Source organism: Mustela putorius, unplaced genomic scaffold (assembly GCF_011764305.1).
Source record: "Mustela putorius furo isolate JIRA1106 unplaced genomic scaffold, ASM1176430v1.1 tig00000129_pilon_pilon_pilon, whole genome shotgun sequence".
NCBI lineage: Eukaryota > Metazoa > Chordata > Mammalia > Carnivora > Mustelidae > Mustela > Mustela putorius.
Window position 1 is genome coordinate 26,270,434 of NW_025421290.1, and position 19,462 is coordinate 26,289,895.

The window sequence follows — 19,462 nt, forward strand, 5'->3', positions numbered from 1 at the left end:
GTATACATACATATGACATAAAATATGTCTTAATTGACTGTGTACATTCTTGGTAAGGCTTCTAGTCAACAGTGGGCTCTTAGTAGTTAAGTTTTGGAGGGTTTGAAAGTAATACTTGGATTTTCCACTACTAATTCAGCACCCTTAATTCTGAATTGCTCAAGAGGCCCTGTAGTTAGTTTTTTGGTTTTTTTTTTTAAAGATCTTATTTATTTATTTGACAGAGATCACAAGTAGGCAGTGAGGCAGGCAGAGAGGGAGGGGGAAGCAGGCTCCCTGCTGAGCAAAGAGCCCGATGTGGGGCTCGATCCAAAGACCCTGGGATCATGAGCTGAGCCGAAGGCAGGGGCTTTAAACCACTGAGCCACCCAGGCACCCCACTGTAGTTAGTTTTTGTCTCTAAAATACTAACCCATCTTATTTGTGGGAATTTGTGAAACAAAGGCAACATTTCCAAGGATGCTTCTTTCCTTGTTGTGTTACAAGTTCATCACGGTGCTTAGGAGACCAGCTGGGAGGTTAACACTGTGTCTGCAGGTCAAGTTCCTTACCTTCCTTGAGTCCCTGTTTCTTCATCTTTAAAGTCTGGCATGTCGTACTTATCTCTCCTTGATTGTCATTAATATTGTAGGAGGATATTTAGCATTTTAAACTTTTTAAATAATATAATGTATTAAGCATCTATGTGTGCTCAGTACGAGGCTACCATGCCCAGTGCTTTCCATGCATGATCTGCTCATCCTCCCAGAAGACCTTCAGGTACTGCTGTTACCTCGCTGTCTGTGCTGTCCATTCACTTCACAACTACACACTCACTACGCATCACATGCCAGGCACTGTTTTGTTTTTTATGAACATATAATGTATTATTAGCCCCAGGGGTATAGGTCTGTGAATCATCAGGCTTACACACTTCACAGCACTCACCATAGCACATACCCTCCCCAAAGTCCATCACCCCGCCACCCTATCCCCACCCCCCTCTCCCCAGCAACCCTCAGTTTGTTCTGTGAGATTAAGAGTCTCTTATGCTTTGTCTCCCTCCCGATCCCATCTGGTTTCATTTTTTCCTTCCCTACCCCCCAAAACCCCCCACGTTGCCTCTCAACTTCCTCTTAGCAGAGAGATCATATGAAAATTGTCTTTCTCCGATTGACTTATTTCACTAAGCATAATACCCTCTAGTTCCATCCACATCGTCGCAAATGGCAAGATTTCGTTTCTTTTGACGGCTGCATAGTATTCCATGGTACATATATACCACATCTTCTTTACCCATTCATCTGTTGATGGACATCTAGGTTCTTTCCATAGTTTGGCTATTGTGGACACTGCTGCTATAAACATTCGGGTGCGCGTGTCCCTTCAGATCATACATTTGTATCTTTAGGTAAACACCCAGTAGGCCAGGCACTGTTTTGATGGTAAAAATACAGCAGTTGGAAGACAGAGAAGGTCCCCCTATTTTCACATGGCGGCCATGCTCCATTCTACATAGAAATATGAACATATCTGATAAAATAAGTATTGTGAGGGAAAAAATTAGGAGGAGATGTGATCGTGCCTGAGGGCTCCTTTAGACTGACATCCGAGATGACCTTTCTTAGGAGGTGGTGATTAAGCTAAGACCCGACTGACAAAAAGAAAAGTCATGGCAGGATCTGAAAGAACATCCCAAAGGCTGTAAACTAAGAACAGGCGCAGCGTATTTGCAGAGCGGGGAGGCAGCTGATGTGTCCGAAAGTCGGTGTGAAGGGAGAAGTGATGAAAGATATGGTCTGAGGGAGAGCCAGAGGCCGGATTATGTGGGACCCTGTAGGCCAAGATCTGAATCCACATTTCATGCCAAGTGAAAAGGAAAGACTGTGGAGGATGCTGAGCAAAGTAGTGATAAAAGCATTCTTGTTTTCTTGTTTAGTATTTTTTAAATCCCTTCCACTGTTGTGAGGAGGGCGTGGTCTAGGGTACAACTACTTGCTCATAAGTAGAGACAAAAAGACCAGCAAGGAGACTGTTGTTGTGGAGTCCAGGCAAAAGCGGAGGGCAGTCTGGAGAAGGGTGGTAGAGGCGGGAAAAAGTAGTCAGGTCTGGGATGGGGCTTGAAGGTAAAACTTGGCAGGGCCTGCCGAATGCCATGAGCCTGGGGTGGCAGCGAGAGGCAACTAGGACAGACAGGTTTCAAGGGTGGCTCCTTGGCTTTTGGCTGGACCACCCTATTGGTGGATGGGGGACTGGGAACCGTGAACCGTTCACTAACACCAGGAAGACTAGGAAGGTATAGATTTGTCCTGATAAAACTAAAGCTTAGGGGAAAACAGAAAGGTTAAGTAACTTGTCCAAAATCACATCACTAATATGTGACAGAGCTGGGATTCAAATCCAGTTAGTCAGTCTCTAGAGATCACTGCCTGGGCAGTTCAGTGGGTTAAGCAACCGACTGTTGATTTCAGGTCAGGTCCTGATCTCAGGGTCCTGGGATCGAGCCCAGGCTCTGCACTCAGCTGGGACTCTGCTTGGGATTCTGTCTCTCCTTTTGCTCCCTCCCATTCATGACCTCTCTCTCTCAAATAAATAAATCTTTAAAAATAAATGAACTGCAGCATAAAAGACAGCTACACCTGAGAGCTCTCTTTGAAACAGATCGTCCAAGGAACCACAGTAGCTCACTGACCTGCTCAACGTGGCCCTTCCGCATCTCCAGCACGGCCAGGTTGTTGTAGGCCTCGGCGTGGTTGTTGTTGTTGACCAGAGCAAGCCGGAAGCACTGATGGGCCAAGTTCATGTCTCCAATGCCCTTGAACAAAAAAGCAGGTATTTGTACACACAGCTCCATACTTTTACACCCACCATCTCCTCCCTTCTTTCCTTGTGGTGTCTCTTCTGCTACCAAACAACAAGGACCGATCATAATCAAGTGTGAATTGTACATATGAGGATCCAACCTGAGAAAATGAGTTCTAGGGTGACTCTCAGAAATCATGCAGTTGCTACGGAAGACCGTAACCAAATCTGGATTTATGCTACCTGAACATTTCTTCAAACTAACTTACAGCTACCTTTTCTATACCAGAAATTACATTAGAGAAACAGCCTACCACAGCTACGTGGCCCAGGTTGTACCAGACATCAGCTGCCTCTTCTTCGTTTTCAGCCAGAGCAAGGGCACGCTCAAACGAGGTCAGAGTCATATCATACTGCTGGGCATAGAAGCAGCAGAGTCCCAGATTGTTAAAAAGCTGGCAGTTATAAACACCCATCTGCAGGAGTCGCCTTTTCAAAAAAGAGCACACATATTTTGGTGTCAGACCAACTCGATAAATATTAAGACCTATTTTTTTTAATAAAGTTAGAAATGTTTTATAACTTTTAATATCCCTGATGAATACAAAGTATTATAGGAAATGAAAAAAAATGTCAAAGCAAATACAAAAGCATGTCTTTTTTAAAGGTCCTGGTCATGGGCAGTGTATGAGAGGCAAGGTCAGAATCAACTCACATACGTTCTTTTCCCCCAAAAAACTGTTAGAAGACCCAAGACACAAGAGTCGCATAGAGTAAAACCCACAACATTGTGCTTCATAAAGGTTTGGTGTCAGTCAGTAAACCCCTAAGACCTTCTAATTTGAGGGCTGTGTTTAGGATTTACCTTCAAGTTTTCAGCTAACATGAAGCTTGGTTTTGGTTATCTGCAGTATATATATGCTGTGTCTACTGACCTTCCAGGGACCTTCCACCAAGGAAGACAAGACCATCAGTGCAATCCTTACCTTATCCACTGAGCTCTCATGCTGGAGCTCAAAAAACCCATTTGTTTCTACTCATCATTAATCCCCAAAGACTAGATCGTTCACATAACCAAATGAAAATCTACCTCAGCAGCTCTGAGGAACCCATGACCCATTTTGGGGGAGGGAGAGTAGAGGCAGCTGCTTATGCCTAAAACAGCATTCATTTTATCCTAGTTTATGCTGCTGACATATATTTGGAAAGAACTCTTGTCAGCAGCCAGTTATCTCCTTGTATATTACCTAAGGGCAGAAGAGGAAATCAACACTTGAAAAATTAATCTCACAAGCCATCTGTAGGATGAAATAAGAACACACTCAAAAGAAAACCAGAGATCAGAACTTATTTAGGCTTGGAATACTTATCTGGACAGGAGTTGACAATACTTCACAAAACAGGGGAAGCTGTTTCAGGTCCTCGTCAGAGCTCGGGACCTGGTACCCAGTGCTCTTTGCAAATCTCATTGCTATTTCAGCTTCGGGGTCTTTATATGCTGTGGGGTGGTATTAAGGGAAGCCGTGATGGGCAGAAGTGTTTCCGGGAACTATTGAACAGTTGTTCGTTGACAACAAAATGGCTAACACATCCGATGACACGGCGTTAAAAACTCACTTATCCAGGTACGTGTCCACAAGATGCCAAATACCAATGCATTTTCAAATTCTTACATGTCACCTGAATGCTCATAAAACCTCTGTGTGCTTGAATGTTTAGTCTCCTAGAGACATGGCCTATATATTATCTGTCTGCATGTCCACTCTGTCTTTATTGCTGCTGTACTGATACTTCACAGGAAAGTTCTACAAAGTGACTGTAAAGCACACCTGTAAAATCGCAGAGCTATTTCTGGTTGATCGGAATAAAAGTGGTTGCTTCCAATGCAGGCAATGGCTTCCACATGAGTATTGTCCTGTTTCAGAACTTCTTTGTAGTATTCTGCTGCTGATGAAATATTGTTCATTTCCTATTCTCCATCAAGACAGAAGAGCAATACTTCAGTGCCAAGAAATTATTTTTCTTCTGGCTGATTTATGTTCATTCATTCAACAAATATTGAGAGCCTATCCTGTGCCAGACTGTGTTCTAGGCCCTGAGGACACAATATGAATAAAAAGACAAAGCTAGATATCCTCAAGGAGGGTACAGCTAGCAAGGAAGACAAATGAATGAATGGATGGGCGATATAATGTCAGACAAGTATAACTGATGGGAAGAAAAGGAGATAGGCACCTGCGTGGCTCAGTCAGTTAAGCCTCTGATTTCGGCTCAGGTCATGATCTGGGTCCTGCGATGGAACATGTGTCCAGCTCCCTGCTCAGCGGGGAGTCTGCTTCTCCCTCTCCCTTTGCCCCCCACCCCCAGCTTGGGCTAGCTCTCTTGCTCTTTCTCTCTCAAATGAATAAGATCTTTAAAAAAAAGGCAAGGAGAGAGAGGAAGGGAAGGATGGAGCAGAGGAGTAACATGGCTGTATTTACGTTTTTGAAGAATAATTTGATGGCTACACACAGGATACACCGAAGTGGGGAAGGAGTAGCAGGAGAGCTGGAGTCCCCCCAGTAATCCTAAGTCAATGCATTCAGTGTTATTAATGTCCTAGCTCTCAAGTCCACCTTCAAGGCCAGTGCAGGCTCCACAGTCCTCACAGAGATATCCCTAACGCCCTCACTTCACATAACTCTCTTCTGCCTCTCAGTTTATACGACACGTATTGTGGGCACCTCTCACTTGGTCTTATCATATGAGGACTCCTACTTCTCATTAGATTTTCGTAACATTTTATCAAATCTAAGACACTCCACTGTTTGTAAGAAGAACCACAGAATACTTTCTTATCACACAAAACTTTTTTTTTAACCTCCATGGACTTCACTATGTTTTTTTTAAATTTCAGGACTTTATTATTTTTTATTATTATTATTTTTTTTTTTTTAGAGCAGGTTTAGGTTCATACCACAACTGAGGGGACAGTACAGAGATAAATGCATTTTGTTCAATATCAAAAAATTATAGTCATTAATATTATCCCCAATCTCATCCATTATTAGTAATATGAAAACCGTTTTGACCTTGTGGACCCTCTGAAAGGGTCTCAGGGACCCCAGGGAATCCCTGGACCACACTTTGAGAAATGCTGGTATTAAAATATTTGGGGCCTTTCTTCCCATTCTTCCTCACTCATCCCCATAAGGCAATCTCAGGATGCTCGTTTCAGCCCCTTCTGGACCTCTTTGGAAGCCAACCTTGCTGCGACGTGCCCAGCTGCTCTGCCCTGCCATGTGCAGCAGGATCTCTGGGCAGAGAAGGTCTGCAGGTCATATGGTCATGTCTCTGATCTGGGTGGATCAGGCTGTCTAACTCAGGGGCAGAATTCTATTAAGTCCTTTTGGTCACAGAGCTAAAGCCACTTGCTCCAATTCGGCTTTTATCAGTGATAAGTTAGTGGTTTATCTTCTATTTTTCTGAATCTTATTTCTATCTTGCAGTTGTTTCTCAGCTTGGAGTGAAGGGGGTTGATATTAGTTCCATAAAACATTCATGAGTTGATCCAAATTCATTCTGTATGTATACTTGTTCACATACTTTCTATCTGAAATTCTTATTCAAAGCCCTGCCAGGATTTAGTTCCTTAAGAGAAAAGGCTTTCTCATTCATTGTTTGTATCTGAAAAATAAGTAATTTTTTTTTTCAAAACACAAGGCTGTTGATACATTCATTAATTGGGAGTTCATTCTCTCCTGAATTTTGTACTGCTTTTACATGCAACTATTCCAAATAGTCTTTAATAATTTAAGAATGTAAGAATCTACTGAAAAGCATGAATAAAAAGAATTTCACCAAAAGTGTATTTTTACTTTTTGGTGAAAAACAAAAACAAAAAACCCTTGTAAAACTTAAAAGGAAAAAATAGATGAGCACCTTAATTCTCTCCCCTTTAGTCCCTCCTTCCTATAGACTGAATGTTTGTGTCCCTCCTAAATTCATACTAAAGCCCTAATCTCCAACATGATAGTACCTGGAAGTGGGGTCTTTGGGAGGTAACTAGGTCATCAGGATGAAGCCCTCATGAAAGGGTTTAGTGCCCTTAAAGAAGAGACACCAAGGGCACCTTGGTGGTTTAGTTGGTTAAGTGTCTGCCTTCCACTGAGGTTAGGATCCCAGGGTCCTGGGATCGAGTTCCTGCTGAGCAGGGAGGCTGCTTCTCCCTCTGCCCCTCTCCCTGCTCTCTCCCTGTCTGTCTCAAAAAAATAAAAATCTTAAAAAAAAAAAAAAAAAAAGAGAGAGAGAGAGAGAGATACCAGAGAGAAAATCTCTCTCTCTCTACCATGTGAGGGTACACAGAGAAGGTGTCTATCTACAGACTATGGAAAGGGCCCTCACTAGGAAATGAACTGGCCAGCACCTTGACCTTAGACTTCCCAGCCTCCAGAATTATGAGAAATAAAGATATGTCCTTTAAGCCTCTCAGTTTATGGTATTTTGTTACAGCAGCCTGAGCAAACTAATATATTGTCCTTCCAAAGAATAATCTCCACACCTAGGCAGCGACTAACTGAGCCTAATGGCCTTGAGAAGCCTGGGTTCCAAGGAACATGACTCTTCTGGTTTCCAGGCAACAACATCCCACCATGCAAGGCTTCAGTGCTACTGTTGTCAAAGTTGGTGTATTAGTCTGCTGCAGCTGGTATACCAAAATACCATAGACTAGGTGACTTAAACAACAGAGCTTTATTTCCCCAAAATTTTGGAGGCTGTAAGTCTAAGATCAAGATGCCAGCATGGTGAGGATCTAGGGAGGACTCTCTTACTGGCTTACAAAGGGCCACCTTCTCACGGTGTCCTCAGATGGCAGAGCAAGCACCAGCACACTCTGGTGTCTCTTCTATTAAGGGCATTAATCCCACCATGAGGGCCCCACAAGGGTCTCAAAAGGCCTCATCTCCAAATACCATCACACTGGGGGTTAGCGCTCCAACATATTAATTTGGGAGGGACACGATTCAGCCTAATGCAAAAAGACTCCAGCCTGAATGGATAATTGTTTCAAGGCTTTCAGTTGTATAAAATTACTTTGGAATGTTTGTATACTTGATTGATAGGCATATAATTTATGTCATCTTGAGGAATTTTGGACTGAAACTAATTTATGTTTTTGGCAACCTCACATGTAGTTTTTAAAATGTGTTGTTGTAAAATGTGTGCTTATGCTAAATAAATTTAAACACTGCAAAAGGTTATAAAATGAAAATAGTCCCCTCTCCAAATCCAGTCAGAGGTTCTGTGAATAGTTTGAGTATTTTTCTATTATATATTTTTTAAGATTTTATTTATTTGATGGAGAGCAAGCACAAGCAGGGGAGCAGCAGACAGAGGGAGAAGCAGGCTCCCCAGGGAGCTCCAATGTGGGGCTGGGTCCCAGACCTTGGGATCATGACCTGAGCAGATGCTTAACTGACTGAGCCACCCAGGTGCCTCTAGTTTGAGCATTTTTCAAGAAATTTTGTTCACATAAGTGTAGATGTATGCAAGTTTTAACCATAACATAATCATTCTGCACAGTTTTTTCTTCTTTCTTTTTTTTTTTTCATTCTATACATTCCGATACACGGCTCATTGTTTTTGCTCTGTGTCTTGACTCTTTCCATATCAGCACAAAGGGTTCTACCCCATTACTTTTTTATTTCTGCAGTTTTCCATCTATATAGACCACAGTTTATTTAACCAGCCCCTTTTTCATGAAGCATTTGTTTCCTTTTTTTTTTTTTGGCTGTAAAAATATTATAAAATCGTCCTTGTACATAACTTTCTGAACTTGTATGAAAACATCCTTAAGGAAAATTCTACAAGCGAAATTGCTGGGCCAGAGTATGCATGTGAGGAAATCTCATCAGTAATCGCAAACAGCCTCAAAATGGGTTGTGCCAACATACACTCCCAGCACCAGTGTTTATACATGCGTGGGGTTTTCCTCACAACTTTGACAACCCTACACGTCATAGAACTTCTCCATCTCTGTCAACCTGATTAAGTCAAAAAAGGCATCTCAGTATTTTAGTTTTTATTTCTTCAATTATGACTGAGGTTAGGCGTTTCATACACCACCTCTTTATATTTCCTTTTCTGTAAACTGCCGATTCATGTCATTTGCCCATTTTCTTATCTTTTGTCCTTTTACTAGTGGCTTGTGTAATGGGGGCTTGAATGGGAAACTGTCCTCCTGGATACAGGAGAGCTGGGGGCAGACATGTAGCTCAGAGATCTCTGGACACTGACTCTGCTTTCTCCTTTTAGATTAAACGAGTCTGCTGATGTGACTTAAGTTCAAAATCCAGGAAGTCCTGGTGTTTATAAACATTTCCTTCAGAAGACAAGTATAGATGGTTTAAGTTCTTCCAGATGGGTCTTACTGAGCCCCAATATGAAAGGCATTTTGGTGTAGCTACAGTGTAGCTGGAATTGGCTGCTGTCTCATCTCTAGGGTGATTTTACTTGCAGGAAGAGGATCAACAGCCAAGATGCAGGCCAGGAGTTAAACAAGGGCCTACGCAAAAGCCACCCCCACGATTTTGACCCACAACTGCTCTAAGGAAACACCTCCTTTTTATAAGTGTTTACAATTTTGGCTAAATGAGAACCTGTAAGTTTGTGTGAATCCCCATTTGTGCATGTGTGTGTGCATATGCATGTGTAATTCTCCCACCAATCTGGAAACCATCTGAAATTCAGCAACTTTTAAGCAATGTATAGATTGAGGAAATTAAAAGTAGTCTTTTGTCTGTCTCAGGTATGGCAAATATTTTCCCGTTGGATATTTTTACACTGTTTATTTGTTTTGGTTTCATTTCTATATTTTTTAAAGATTTTATTTATTTATTTGAGAGAAAGAGACACAGTGAGAGGAAGCGCAAGCAGGGGGAGTGGGAGAGGGAGAAGCAGGCTTCCTGCCCAGCAGGGAGCATAGTGCCGGGCTCATCCCAGAGACCTGGGATTGTGACCCGAGCTGAAGGCAGCTGCTTAACAGACTGAGCCACCGAGGCACCCCATTTGTTTTTATAGAAAACTTAGCTTTATAAAAAACTTATTTAACTCTATAGAAAATTTAACTTTTATCTTCTCAAATTCAATCTTTTCTGTTATGGCTTTCAACTTTCTATCACACTTAGGTCTTCCCATTCCAAGTTTATACAAATAATTTATCTGCATCTTTTTTTCTGGAACTTTCATGGTTTTAAATCTTTGAGTCATCTGGCAGTAATAGATTCTTTTAGTATAAGAAATCATTATTCATCCAGCTCTATTTTTTTTTTTAAATCATCCAATAATCCAGTTGGTTTTAATAGACAGTCTTTACAACAGTGTAAATTTTCATATGTATGAACATACATACTCTATTTTGCTCCTTTAATCCAGTCCTGCATTAGAATTGTTTAATTTATAGTAACTCTAGAATAAATTTTGTCAATGTAGATTTAAAAAATATTTTCAAATATATAAATGCCACCTCAAGTACATAAATAACCATAGTATCATTTAAGTGATGTTGATAGTGGTTATTTTGGAACAAATTCACAAAATACTATAATTTGATTTAAGTTATTTAAAATAAAATGGCAAATAACTTGAGGTGAATGTTGCAGTGGTTCTCAAACTGTTATACATCAGAAACACCTAGTGAGCTCAAACATACAAATAATTGCCTGAGTCCTGCCTTCCAATCCATCTGATTCAGTAGGCAGAGGATAGGCTGCACTTTTCAACCACTCCTAAAGTTATTTTTACACACAGAAAACTTCAGGGATACTAGAATAATGTCTCCTAAGGTAACATTTCCAATTTCAAATATCTTCAACAAAGAATAGTCCAGAGATCGGCCTTTTGAATGGATAAACAGAATTCCTCAACAATTAAAACCACAACCAAATAAATTGAGCAAGAATAAATCATTTTAAACAATAAGCGAATGAACACAAGGCAGTACTACATGTTCGTTTTAAAATAGGAGAACACTGAAAAGATACAAGATCAAAATGAATGTGATAAATAAAAAAGAACATAAAGGAAGAGGATCCCACAAGGGAAAAGTCTGATGTACATACAAAAACCCCAAAGGCATATGTAGGGTAGGCTGCAATGCTAACTTTACTAATTAACTCCAAAATCATTGTCACAGAAAAAGAATACACTGGAAATCTGTCTTTAAATGGTAAACTTTGGCACAAGGGAAATTAACTGTTAGGTTCAGTGGGAAATACTGCATCTCACTCCTTTAAATTTGCAGTTAGTCCTTGATCGTGCTTTCTGTGGATGATATATCATCCCCACAACTTGAATGCTTTCTTCTCCACTTTGAGAGTCAACTACAATTCTACTTTTCTCCCCAACCCTTCCCTGTAGACTTCTAACCTTCAAAGCCTGGTCAGATCCTGAGCACAGGAAGGAGGAAAGGAGCTGGTTAAGGGTCTACTCCCTGTCCCAGCCCAAGCAATGGTGACTATAACAGAGGGTTGGCAGGAATTCTTCCAACTAGCAACCATCAGAGATTCCATAGATTTCTAGCTCTTTCTGCCAGTACTTCCTGCCTGAAAAGAAGAGCAGAAGGACTGAAAGGGGCAGAAGGCGAAGCTTAAAGGTCAGAGAACTCGGATCATATTGAGGCAGTCACCGCTCTGTATGAACACAATTATATTTCTTAAGCCTTTTGGTCAAAATTTTGTTCGTGCTCAATTTAGGGTCACACAAGGACAGATACAGAGATACAAATACAGCATTTTATTTTTATTGAATGATCACAGCCTTTTCCTTCTGTGTTTATCAGAATTATATTTCAAAAGGGGAAACAGTATTTCCAGACAATTTAAAAATAAAATTTGCTTTTCATTTTAAAAGTAATGCATGCTCATGAGAGAAAATCTGGAAAATACAGAAAGTATGAAAAAGAAAATAAAAGTCATTCATATACTATTATCCAGTTATAGCAACTATTAATATCTTCCACTCTTAACCTAACAAATAATTTTACAACATTGTACCTAGAATTTCAAGGAATGTAAGAGAGTACCGAGATGCTTGTCAGTATTGTATGGGAAGTCCTAAACAATAACTTTTTTTTATTATTAAGTGGCAAAATATTTGAAATGAAGAGATAAAGCTATGTTTGCAGATGATGACTATTTTATTGACTTAGAAAATCTAAGAGAATTTTTGGATAGGGCATTAAAATGTAAAAAGGGTATTAAGTCTATTTTTTAAAGATTTTTAAAATTTATTTATTTCAGAGAGAGAGAGAACATGAGCAGGGGAGAGGGGCAGAAGAAAAAGGACAAGCAGACTTCCTACTGAGCAGGGAGCCCAATGTGGGGCGAATCCCAGAATCCCAGGATCATGACCTGAGCTGAAGGCAGATGCTCAACCGACTGAGCCACCCAGGCACACCAGTATTGGACCTGTTTTCTAGTATCAAATGAATTTTAAAAAATTAATGTATTCCTAGTTACCAGAAATAGTCAAATAGAACATACAATAGAAAAAAAGGATTCCATCCATTGTTATACCTAGGGATGGATCTCTGCAGGAGAGAGTGTTACAGGCCTGAAACTGCTGTGCTTAGAAAGGCCTGTTTATAAGGTTGGTCCCTGGGCATCCGAGAACTTGGTGAGTTCTCTATATTGAAATAAAACTTCCCTCAAATGACAAGAGGGGCTCATACATGTAAACTTTCTGTACAAAGAGTATGGTGCATAAACCTGATATGGTGTAGGAACACCTGCTTTATGTCTGGGAGTCTGGTATTTTGGTACATGGTAGGCAGAGGGTGCCCATATGACCAATGCCCAGGAGTCCCCTTGAGTACCAAGCCTCTCATGAGTTTTCCTTACAGACAGTTCTTCACACATGTTGTCACAACTTGTTGGAAGAATAAAGTGTGTCCTCTGTGATTCCACTAAGGGACAACTTCTAGAAGCTTGTATCCCTGATTTCCTCTGAACTTTGACTCATGTTCCTTTTCCCTTTATTGAGTTTGCTTTAGAGGCTTTTGGTATAAATCTTGGTCGTGAGTACCACTGAATGCTGAGTCCTGAGTCCTTCCAATAAATCACTGAAACTCACAGTGGTTTGGGGAATCCCCAATAAAACATCTTCATGGAGATAATTACAAAATGTTCAATGAAAAACAGAAGACCTAAATAAATGGAGAATTTTACCATGATAGAGAGTGTGAAGAAGGGCAGCCACTCACCCCCATCAGTCATATATTCAGTGCAATTCCAATCACTATGCTTGTAGGCATTGTTTTGATTTTTAATGGTTCATGATAAGTCAATCCTAAAATCAATAAGGAAGAGCAAAGGGCCAAGAATAACCAGCTGTGACAGAGGGTAGGTGGTAGAATTTGTCCAACTTGAAATCAAGAATTACTTGCTGGAAAGCTATAGTAATTAGGCAGTGGGAAGGTATCTCAATGGGGCTTTCCGTGGAATGTGACATGATTCTAAAATTTCTAAGAATAAGTCCAAAATAGATAAAACATTCCTAGTAAAGATGAAGAACCATACCAAGTAGGATGTGAGGCCTCAATAATTAAGGCAGTATAATACTAGTACAAGTATAGACAAACAGATCAAAAGAACAGAAAGTCCCCAAAACATATTGACCATATATGGAAAAAAGTTGATATTTGACATTACAGACCTTGGGAGAAAGATCAAATAGATATGCTGGACAAACAGCTATCTATCGTGGGAAACTCACTGAAATCCCTATTTCATACCACACGCCTTACTCTTCTGTATGTTTGAGATACATCAAAATAAAAACTTAATTTGACAAAATGCATACACTAAAATCTCTTACTCTGTTAGTAAAACACAGGTCCGTAATCATAATTTTACAAACTGTTCTCCTTCCTAGGATCCCAAGGGCCTATGAGCTTACTTAAGTATCATATAACCTCAATTTCACATCAGCTTTTTGAATAATATAAACCTTACCTCATAGATCCTGGCAATTCCACAAAGTAAGGTTACTTCTCCTGGAAACTTATCTAGGCCTTGTTTGAAAATATTTAAAGCCGTCACTGGTTGGTCCAATGAGACATAAACCTAAAACCAAGACACATTTCAATAAAACTACTGGTTTTTAAAATAACAGTGTTTGTTATGACAAGTTTATAATTATTGCTCATTGCTCAATAATTATTGCTCCTAGGTATTACAAGTAAAATCTTTTCAGAAACACGGATTATTTTTCAAGAGTGATGTTATAGTTTTATCTTCACGTCATATATGAAACATCCATTCATTTATTCCTTCAATAAACACTCATGACGGACTTGCTACTCCTCAGAGACCAAGCAGGAACTCAATAAGAGAGGAATGAGGGAAAATTTTTTTAGGATAGAACAGATGGGAGTATGTCTATAAGCAGGTACAAAGGAACCAATTATGAGATAGAAGTTGGAGACACAGGAGAAAGAGGGGAGGACCAAGCAGCAAGAAGGTCTGAGAAAGAGCAGCAGTGGAGAGCCTGTGGAGAAGGTGGTTTTGGACAAGGGCCCTCGGAAATAGAGGAGGAACAGATTTGTGAGGAATGGTGTCATGGAGCTGAGAAAGGTAGCCCTTAATGGCTTCCACTTAATTAGCAATTAGGACATTAGCACAAATAAATCCTATATTCTGTAGGAATTTCTAAAATAGGGAATTACAGTTTTAGGCATGGAAACATAAGAGTAAGACATTTTTTCTTCATGATCTCGGATCCTCTATTTCTTTCCAAATAGACTGTGCTTTGAAGGTGGCCCAGATGGAACCACAGAAAAACTGTTTTGTAGTGTTTAGTGCTGAAGTATGAGATTAAAGGGAGAGGTATGGATGAAAATATTTCAACTTTTACTTTATACACTATTGAACTGCTTTTTTAAATAGAATAAATAATATATCAAGTAATATAACATTTATTTTTTTAAAAATTAACAATCTAGTATTTTCAGAAATAATATTGCTCCTAAATGAGATTGATCTCTATTTCATAGCAATTATTTTTCATATATTAAAGAAAAGTAGTAAATTTTACTTTTATACAGTCACATAGGCAGTAATAGATTTAAGCAAATCAATTCATGGAAAAATATGTCAAACCATGTATTCAACAAGAGTTAAAAAGCACATTTTTTTTTAACCACCTGGCAAGTGATTATCAGTTAAAAAGATGAGTTGAAGAGCGAGACCTGAGTCAAGGTATCTGAAAAGTCTAAAAGTCACTGTGATGCTTAGAAACTTCTTTAAGAATTTTAGGTTTACTCACAAAACAAACTGAGGGTTGCTGGAGGGAGGGGGGTTGGGAGAGGGTGGGTGGGGTTATGGACATTGGGGAGGGTATGTGCTTTGGTGAGTGCTGTGAAGTGTGTAAACCTGGTGATTCACAGACCTGTACCCCAGACCTGTACCCCTGGGGATAAAAATATATGTTTATAAAAAAATAAAAAATTTAAAAAAAAAGAATTTTAAGTTTAATATATAATGTACAGAAAGTGGACTTAGTCTTAAACATCTCTTAAAACTATAGTAAACAAGATTATTTAACACCGTAAGTTTACAGAGTGTAGCTTCATTCTGTTTCTTCTTAGTATGCAAATTCTTAAAACCATACTTAGGAAGTAGTGGCACTTCCTTTGATAGCTCTTCTTTTCAACCTCCTTTCACAAAACTTTTTAATATTAAAAAATTCGTCAAGATACAGCAAGATGATGTCCTAACCACCACTTCATCAAATGTTTCAAATAGCCCTGGTGAGGGCCCAGAAATCACTTTTTCCCAGGACCGAAAATTCTGGGGGGTAACTGTGAGGGGGCCATAGGGGGCGTTGTGAGCGCTGGCTCTGAACATCCAGGTGACCCTGAAAATCCTGTTTCGCCTCTTTTAAGTATCCAGGTCATAAGAATACAAAGGAAATGTTAAAATCTACATTGTGGGGGTGACTACGAAGCTTAAATTCACGTGCGGGTGGGACAGACCGGACAGAATACCTCCTCCTGAACAGGTGTTCAATCAAGGCGAGGTACTGTCTTTGTCATTATGGCAGAGCCAAGAAGCCCAGGACCTCCATGAAAACAATTCTGGTTCTCTGTAGTCTGCTGCGGTGGGAGACAGGCATGCTGTAGAAAAGAAGACCTCTCTGGGGCCCGTTACCCACAGGGGGTGGGAATAAGCCTGTGGCAGTTTCTTCTGCTCTAATGGGCAATCTTTCAAAGGGGTTTTCTTATTTTTCATGGCAATCAATTTCTCCTGAGACAGTTACCCTCCATATGTTCTCACTTTTCCACTTGCTATAAAGAAAAATAAGTCTGAGCACATTAACTTGCCAACAATTCCTGAAGAAATTGGCAACTCTCTGTATACATTGGCCAGAATTTGAACATTTATTTTGAGAAGACAGATTTCACTCCAGTTAAGAATACTTACTTACTTTTGCCAAGTAGAGAAATGTATCTACCATTTCCTGCTGCTTCAGGGCTGATTTAAACTGTTTTTCTGCTTCACGATACATTCCTAACCTAAGAAGAGCCATTTTAAAAATGAGACATTCAACTTAAAAATAAATGCTACAGCACTTATTCACACACACAGGATATGAATAGAGACAAATCACATTTCTAAGAGTAAGCGTGTACCGAAGAAGGTAATGTCATACACACAAATTATTATCAGCATTATATGTAGATAGTTGAGCACAAAGGTGCCCATCTCCCACATTCCTGTCCATGTAACCCTCCAGTGGTGCGTAACAAGTCTGTCTGCAGCCTGGACACAGCAGGACTGATAGCTGCCAGCAGCCAGAGCACATCAGTTTACCACCCAAAGAGCTCATAGTCAGCTGGACCTATGGCAAGTGACCTGAGTAAATGCGCTGGGTCTCCATTTTAGTAGAACTTAAAGATGGCATTTCTTTGAAAACATGGTCTACTCTGAAACAAAGGCCCATTTTTAAAGCCCTTTTTAAACTGTTTTGATGTAAGTAGTAATTGCTTCTTGAATGATACAGTTATACCATTTTATGATTCTAGAAACATTTTCTTTTCCTTTTTTATCTTTGTATCCGATACAGATTGTCCTAGTCTACAAATGTGAGATTTGTTCCTTGTCTAACGATAATAGTTAGTCCTGATATCAGCCCCATTTTTCTGCCCAGGGAACATTTTATTACTATTTTCGCATTAACGCTCAATCATTAAAGCACACTTGAGCCTGCTCTAGATCTGTTGGGCTTTCTTCTAATGAATCCTCCCTAGCCAGCCAAGAGCTGCCTAGGCACTTTATGATGCTTTCATTCTGTGAAATGATTGTTTCATGAGATGTTCCACTGAGCTGCTTTCATTCAGAGCCTTGACAGAAGAGCTCTGACTTTCTACCCAGGTTGTCTAAGTTGAGCACTGGTATGGCTACACCCAAACAGCTGTTGGAATATATGGGATTGAGGAGGTTAAAAGGGACCCCCCCAAAACTGCTTTGAGATGGCAAAAGCCCTACCTCTTCAAAGTTCCCACAACTTTTACCAGGAATATTCACAAAATGTTACCAAAGAGCTCTCAAGTTCTGAAACACAGCCTAGTTCTATAGAAACCTTCAACTGAGCATTCAAATCTTAAGCATGTGGCTAAAGTTCAGCCACACTTAATTATCCAGGAGAGTACGTACATTTCTATCTAATATGCTGTCTCTTCCCAAAAATGATTTAAAAGGGATTATAGGGACCCCTCGGTGGCTCAGTTGTTAAGCATCTGCCTTCAGCTTGGGTCATGATCCCAGGGTCCTGGGATCGAGCCCCATATCAGGCTCCCTGCTCAGCAAGAAGCCTGCTTCTCCCTCTCCCACTCACCCTGCTGGTGTTCCCTCTCTCACTGTGCCTCTCTCTGTCAAATAAATATATAAAATCTTAAAAAAAAATTATAATATAATCCTGTAAGATACATATATAAAACAAGAATATGAAAACAAAGATTTTTTTTAAACAATAGTGATGGAAATGTAAACAAATTAAAATTAAAAAAAAAAAAAGCAATCAAAGCCATTTAGCTACTCTGGAAACCAAAAAAAGGAAGGATGGGTCATATACATTTTTTGAATACTGCAGCCTCAGGAGATAACTTCTTCTAATACTAACAAAAAGGAATAACCACATGGGTTTTTCTGCAGGGGAAATTAAATGGGCAGTGTATAAAGTCTAGGAATAAGGAAAATATCAGTCAAGTTCATGAATACAGGTCAATATCGGAGAGTCAAAGTCCCAAGATAAACCCACCAACTGCCAACCTTTTCTCCAACTTAATTCAGTAAATATTGTCAAGCACCAACCTTATGCACATTTCATGATGCAAAAATGAAGATTAAAACCATGAACTAACTGCACAAATAAGAATGGAACAAAACATGTTCACAAATAAACGGAATTGTATTATGGCCAATAAGAGGGAAAAAAAAAGGTACGTTAGAGCACAGAGGAGGAGTGAGCCAAGATAGTTTCAGGGAGGAAGCGACAGGCAAGATTTTGAGAGCTTGACAGGGTGGGGAGGGGTGGGGCGGGGGGACACCTTAGATGGAAGCGAAATACCAGCACAGGCACACAGCAGAGTGCACAGCATGGAAGAGGAATGAGTTGTTTGGTTTAACTGGAGAGGAGGACACAATAAGTAACGGGAGAAGGGAGTGAGGGAGCAAGCATGGACTGGGACCAGATCAGACATGCTACACTTAAAATGCAGACTCCATCCTAGAGGTCATGGAGATTAGCCAAAGAATCCAACAAGAGCTGCTTTTTCCACAAGTTATGCTGGTGGTGGTATATAAGAAGGATTGGGGGAGCAAGAAAATGGGGGCAGAAAACCAAGGTAAGAAGCTAATGGAACAATTCAAACAAACTAAGTCAGAATTTAGGCACTGGAGTGCGAATCTGGTGGTAGGGTAGCTATTGTAGACCATCCGGCAGAATTTACCAGTCAGGAACAAAGAGAAACAAGTCAACTAGGGCTCCATCCTCTGGTAATCCATCCTTGACCTCTCCAGCCCAAGTTAGGAGCTCTTTCTCTATGCTTCCTGTGCTTGCTTCTGTGACAGTGGAGGCTGGGCTTATCACTGTTGACTGTCCTCTCTCCCCCACTGGACTGTAAATCCTTTTAAGGAAGGGCTATCTAATAAATATTTGTAACCCCTGTGCCTGGCTTGTTAAATATCTTGGTGAATCAGGAGTGCTGAGCACATACTAAAGATGAGAGGCTATTAAGGGGCAGAGAACTGGGATTAATATGGCAAGGTAAACGCATTTAAATGCCATCTTGTACAGATGGCAGAAGGAACCCAAATTGTGCTTTTCTTTAATTATTAAAGATTTCTGAAGGTTTTATTTAGAAGCTCAAGATTTTAAGCTTGCTTTCAGAAATTACATTCATAAAAGTTTAATGGTATAATGCTATAAAATTACCTTTTAGTAGAAAATACTTCCTCAGTCTAGCAGCAGAAAAAACACTTAAGTTCTATGTAAATTATCTAAGTGGAAAGTAGTCTTAATTTCAACCAAAAAAGAATAAGCATCCTTTTTATTCCATTTATATAGTTCCTTTTCCTCACAGTGTTTGGTAAGTAAAGTTCCTAAGTACTAAAGGATGCTCATAGTAACTGGTCTACCTTGT

The 19,462-nt window shown here is 40.0% G+C and overlaps 1 protein-coding gene across 6 annotated transcripts in view; it reads right to left on the bottom strand.

The window, feature by feature from the left end:
• TTC8 (tetratricopeptide repeat domain 8) overlaps positions 1–19,462 on the bottom strand; it is a 58,121-nt gene that overhangs the window by 4,290 nt on the left and 34,369 nt on the right. For all 6 annotated transcript variants that reach the window (XM_013057750.2, XM_013057740.2, XM_004739087.3 and 3 more), the window contains 5 exons: positions 16,246–16,333; positions 13,773–13,883; positions 4,611–4,750; positions 3,096–3,270; positions 2,672–2,794 (listed from right to left, as the gene is read on the bottom strand). In XM_013057750.2, coding sequence (XP_012913204.1) covers positions 2,672–2,794; positions 3,096–3,270; positions 4,611–4,750; positions 13,773–13,883; positions 16,246–16,333 — 637 coding nt within the window. The remainder of the gene's footprint in view (positions 1–2,671; positions 2,795–3,095; positions 3,271–4,610; positions 4,751–13,772; positions 13,884–16,245; positions 16,334–19,462) is intronic.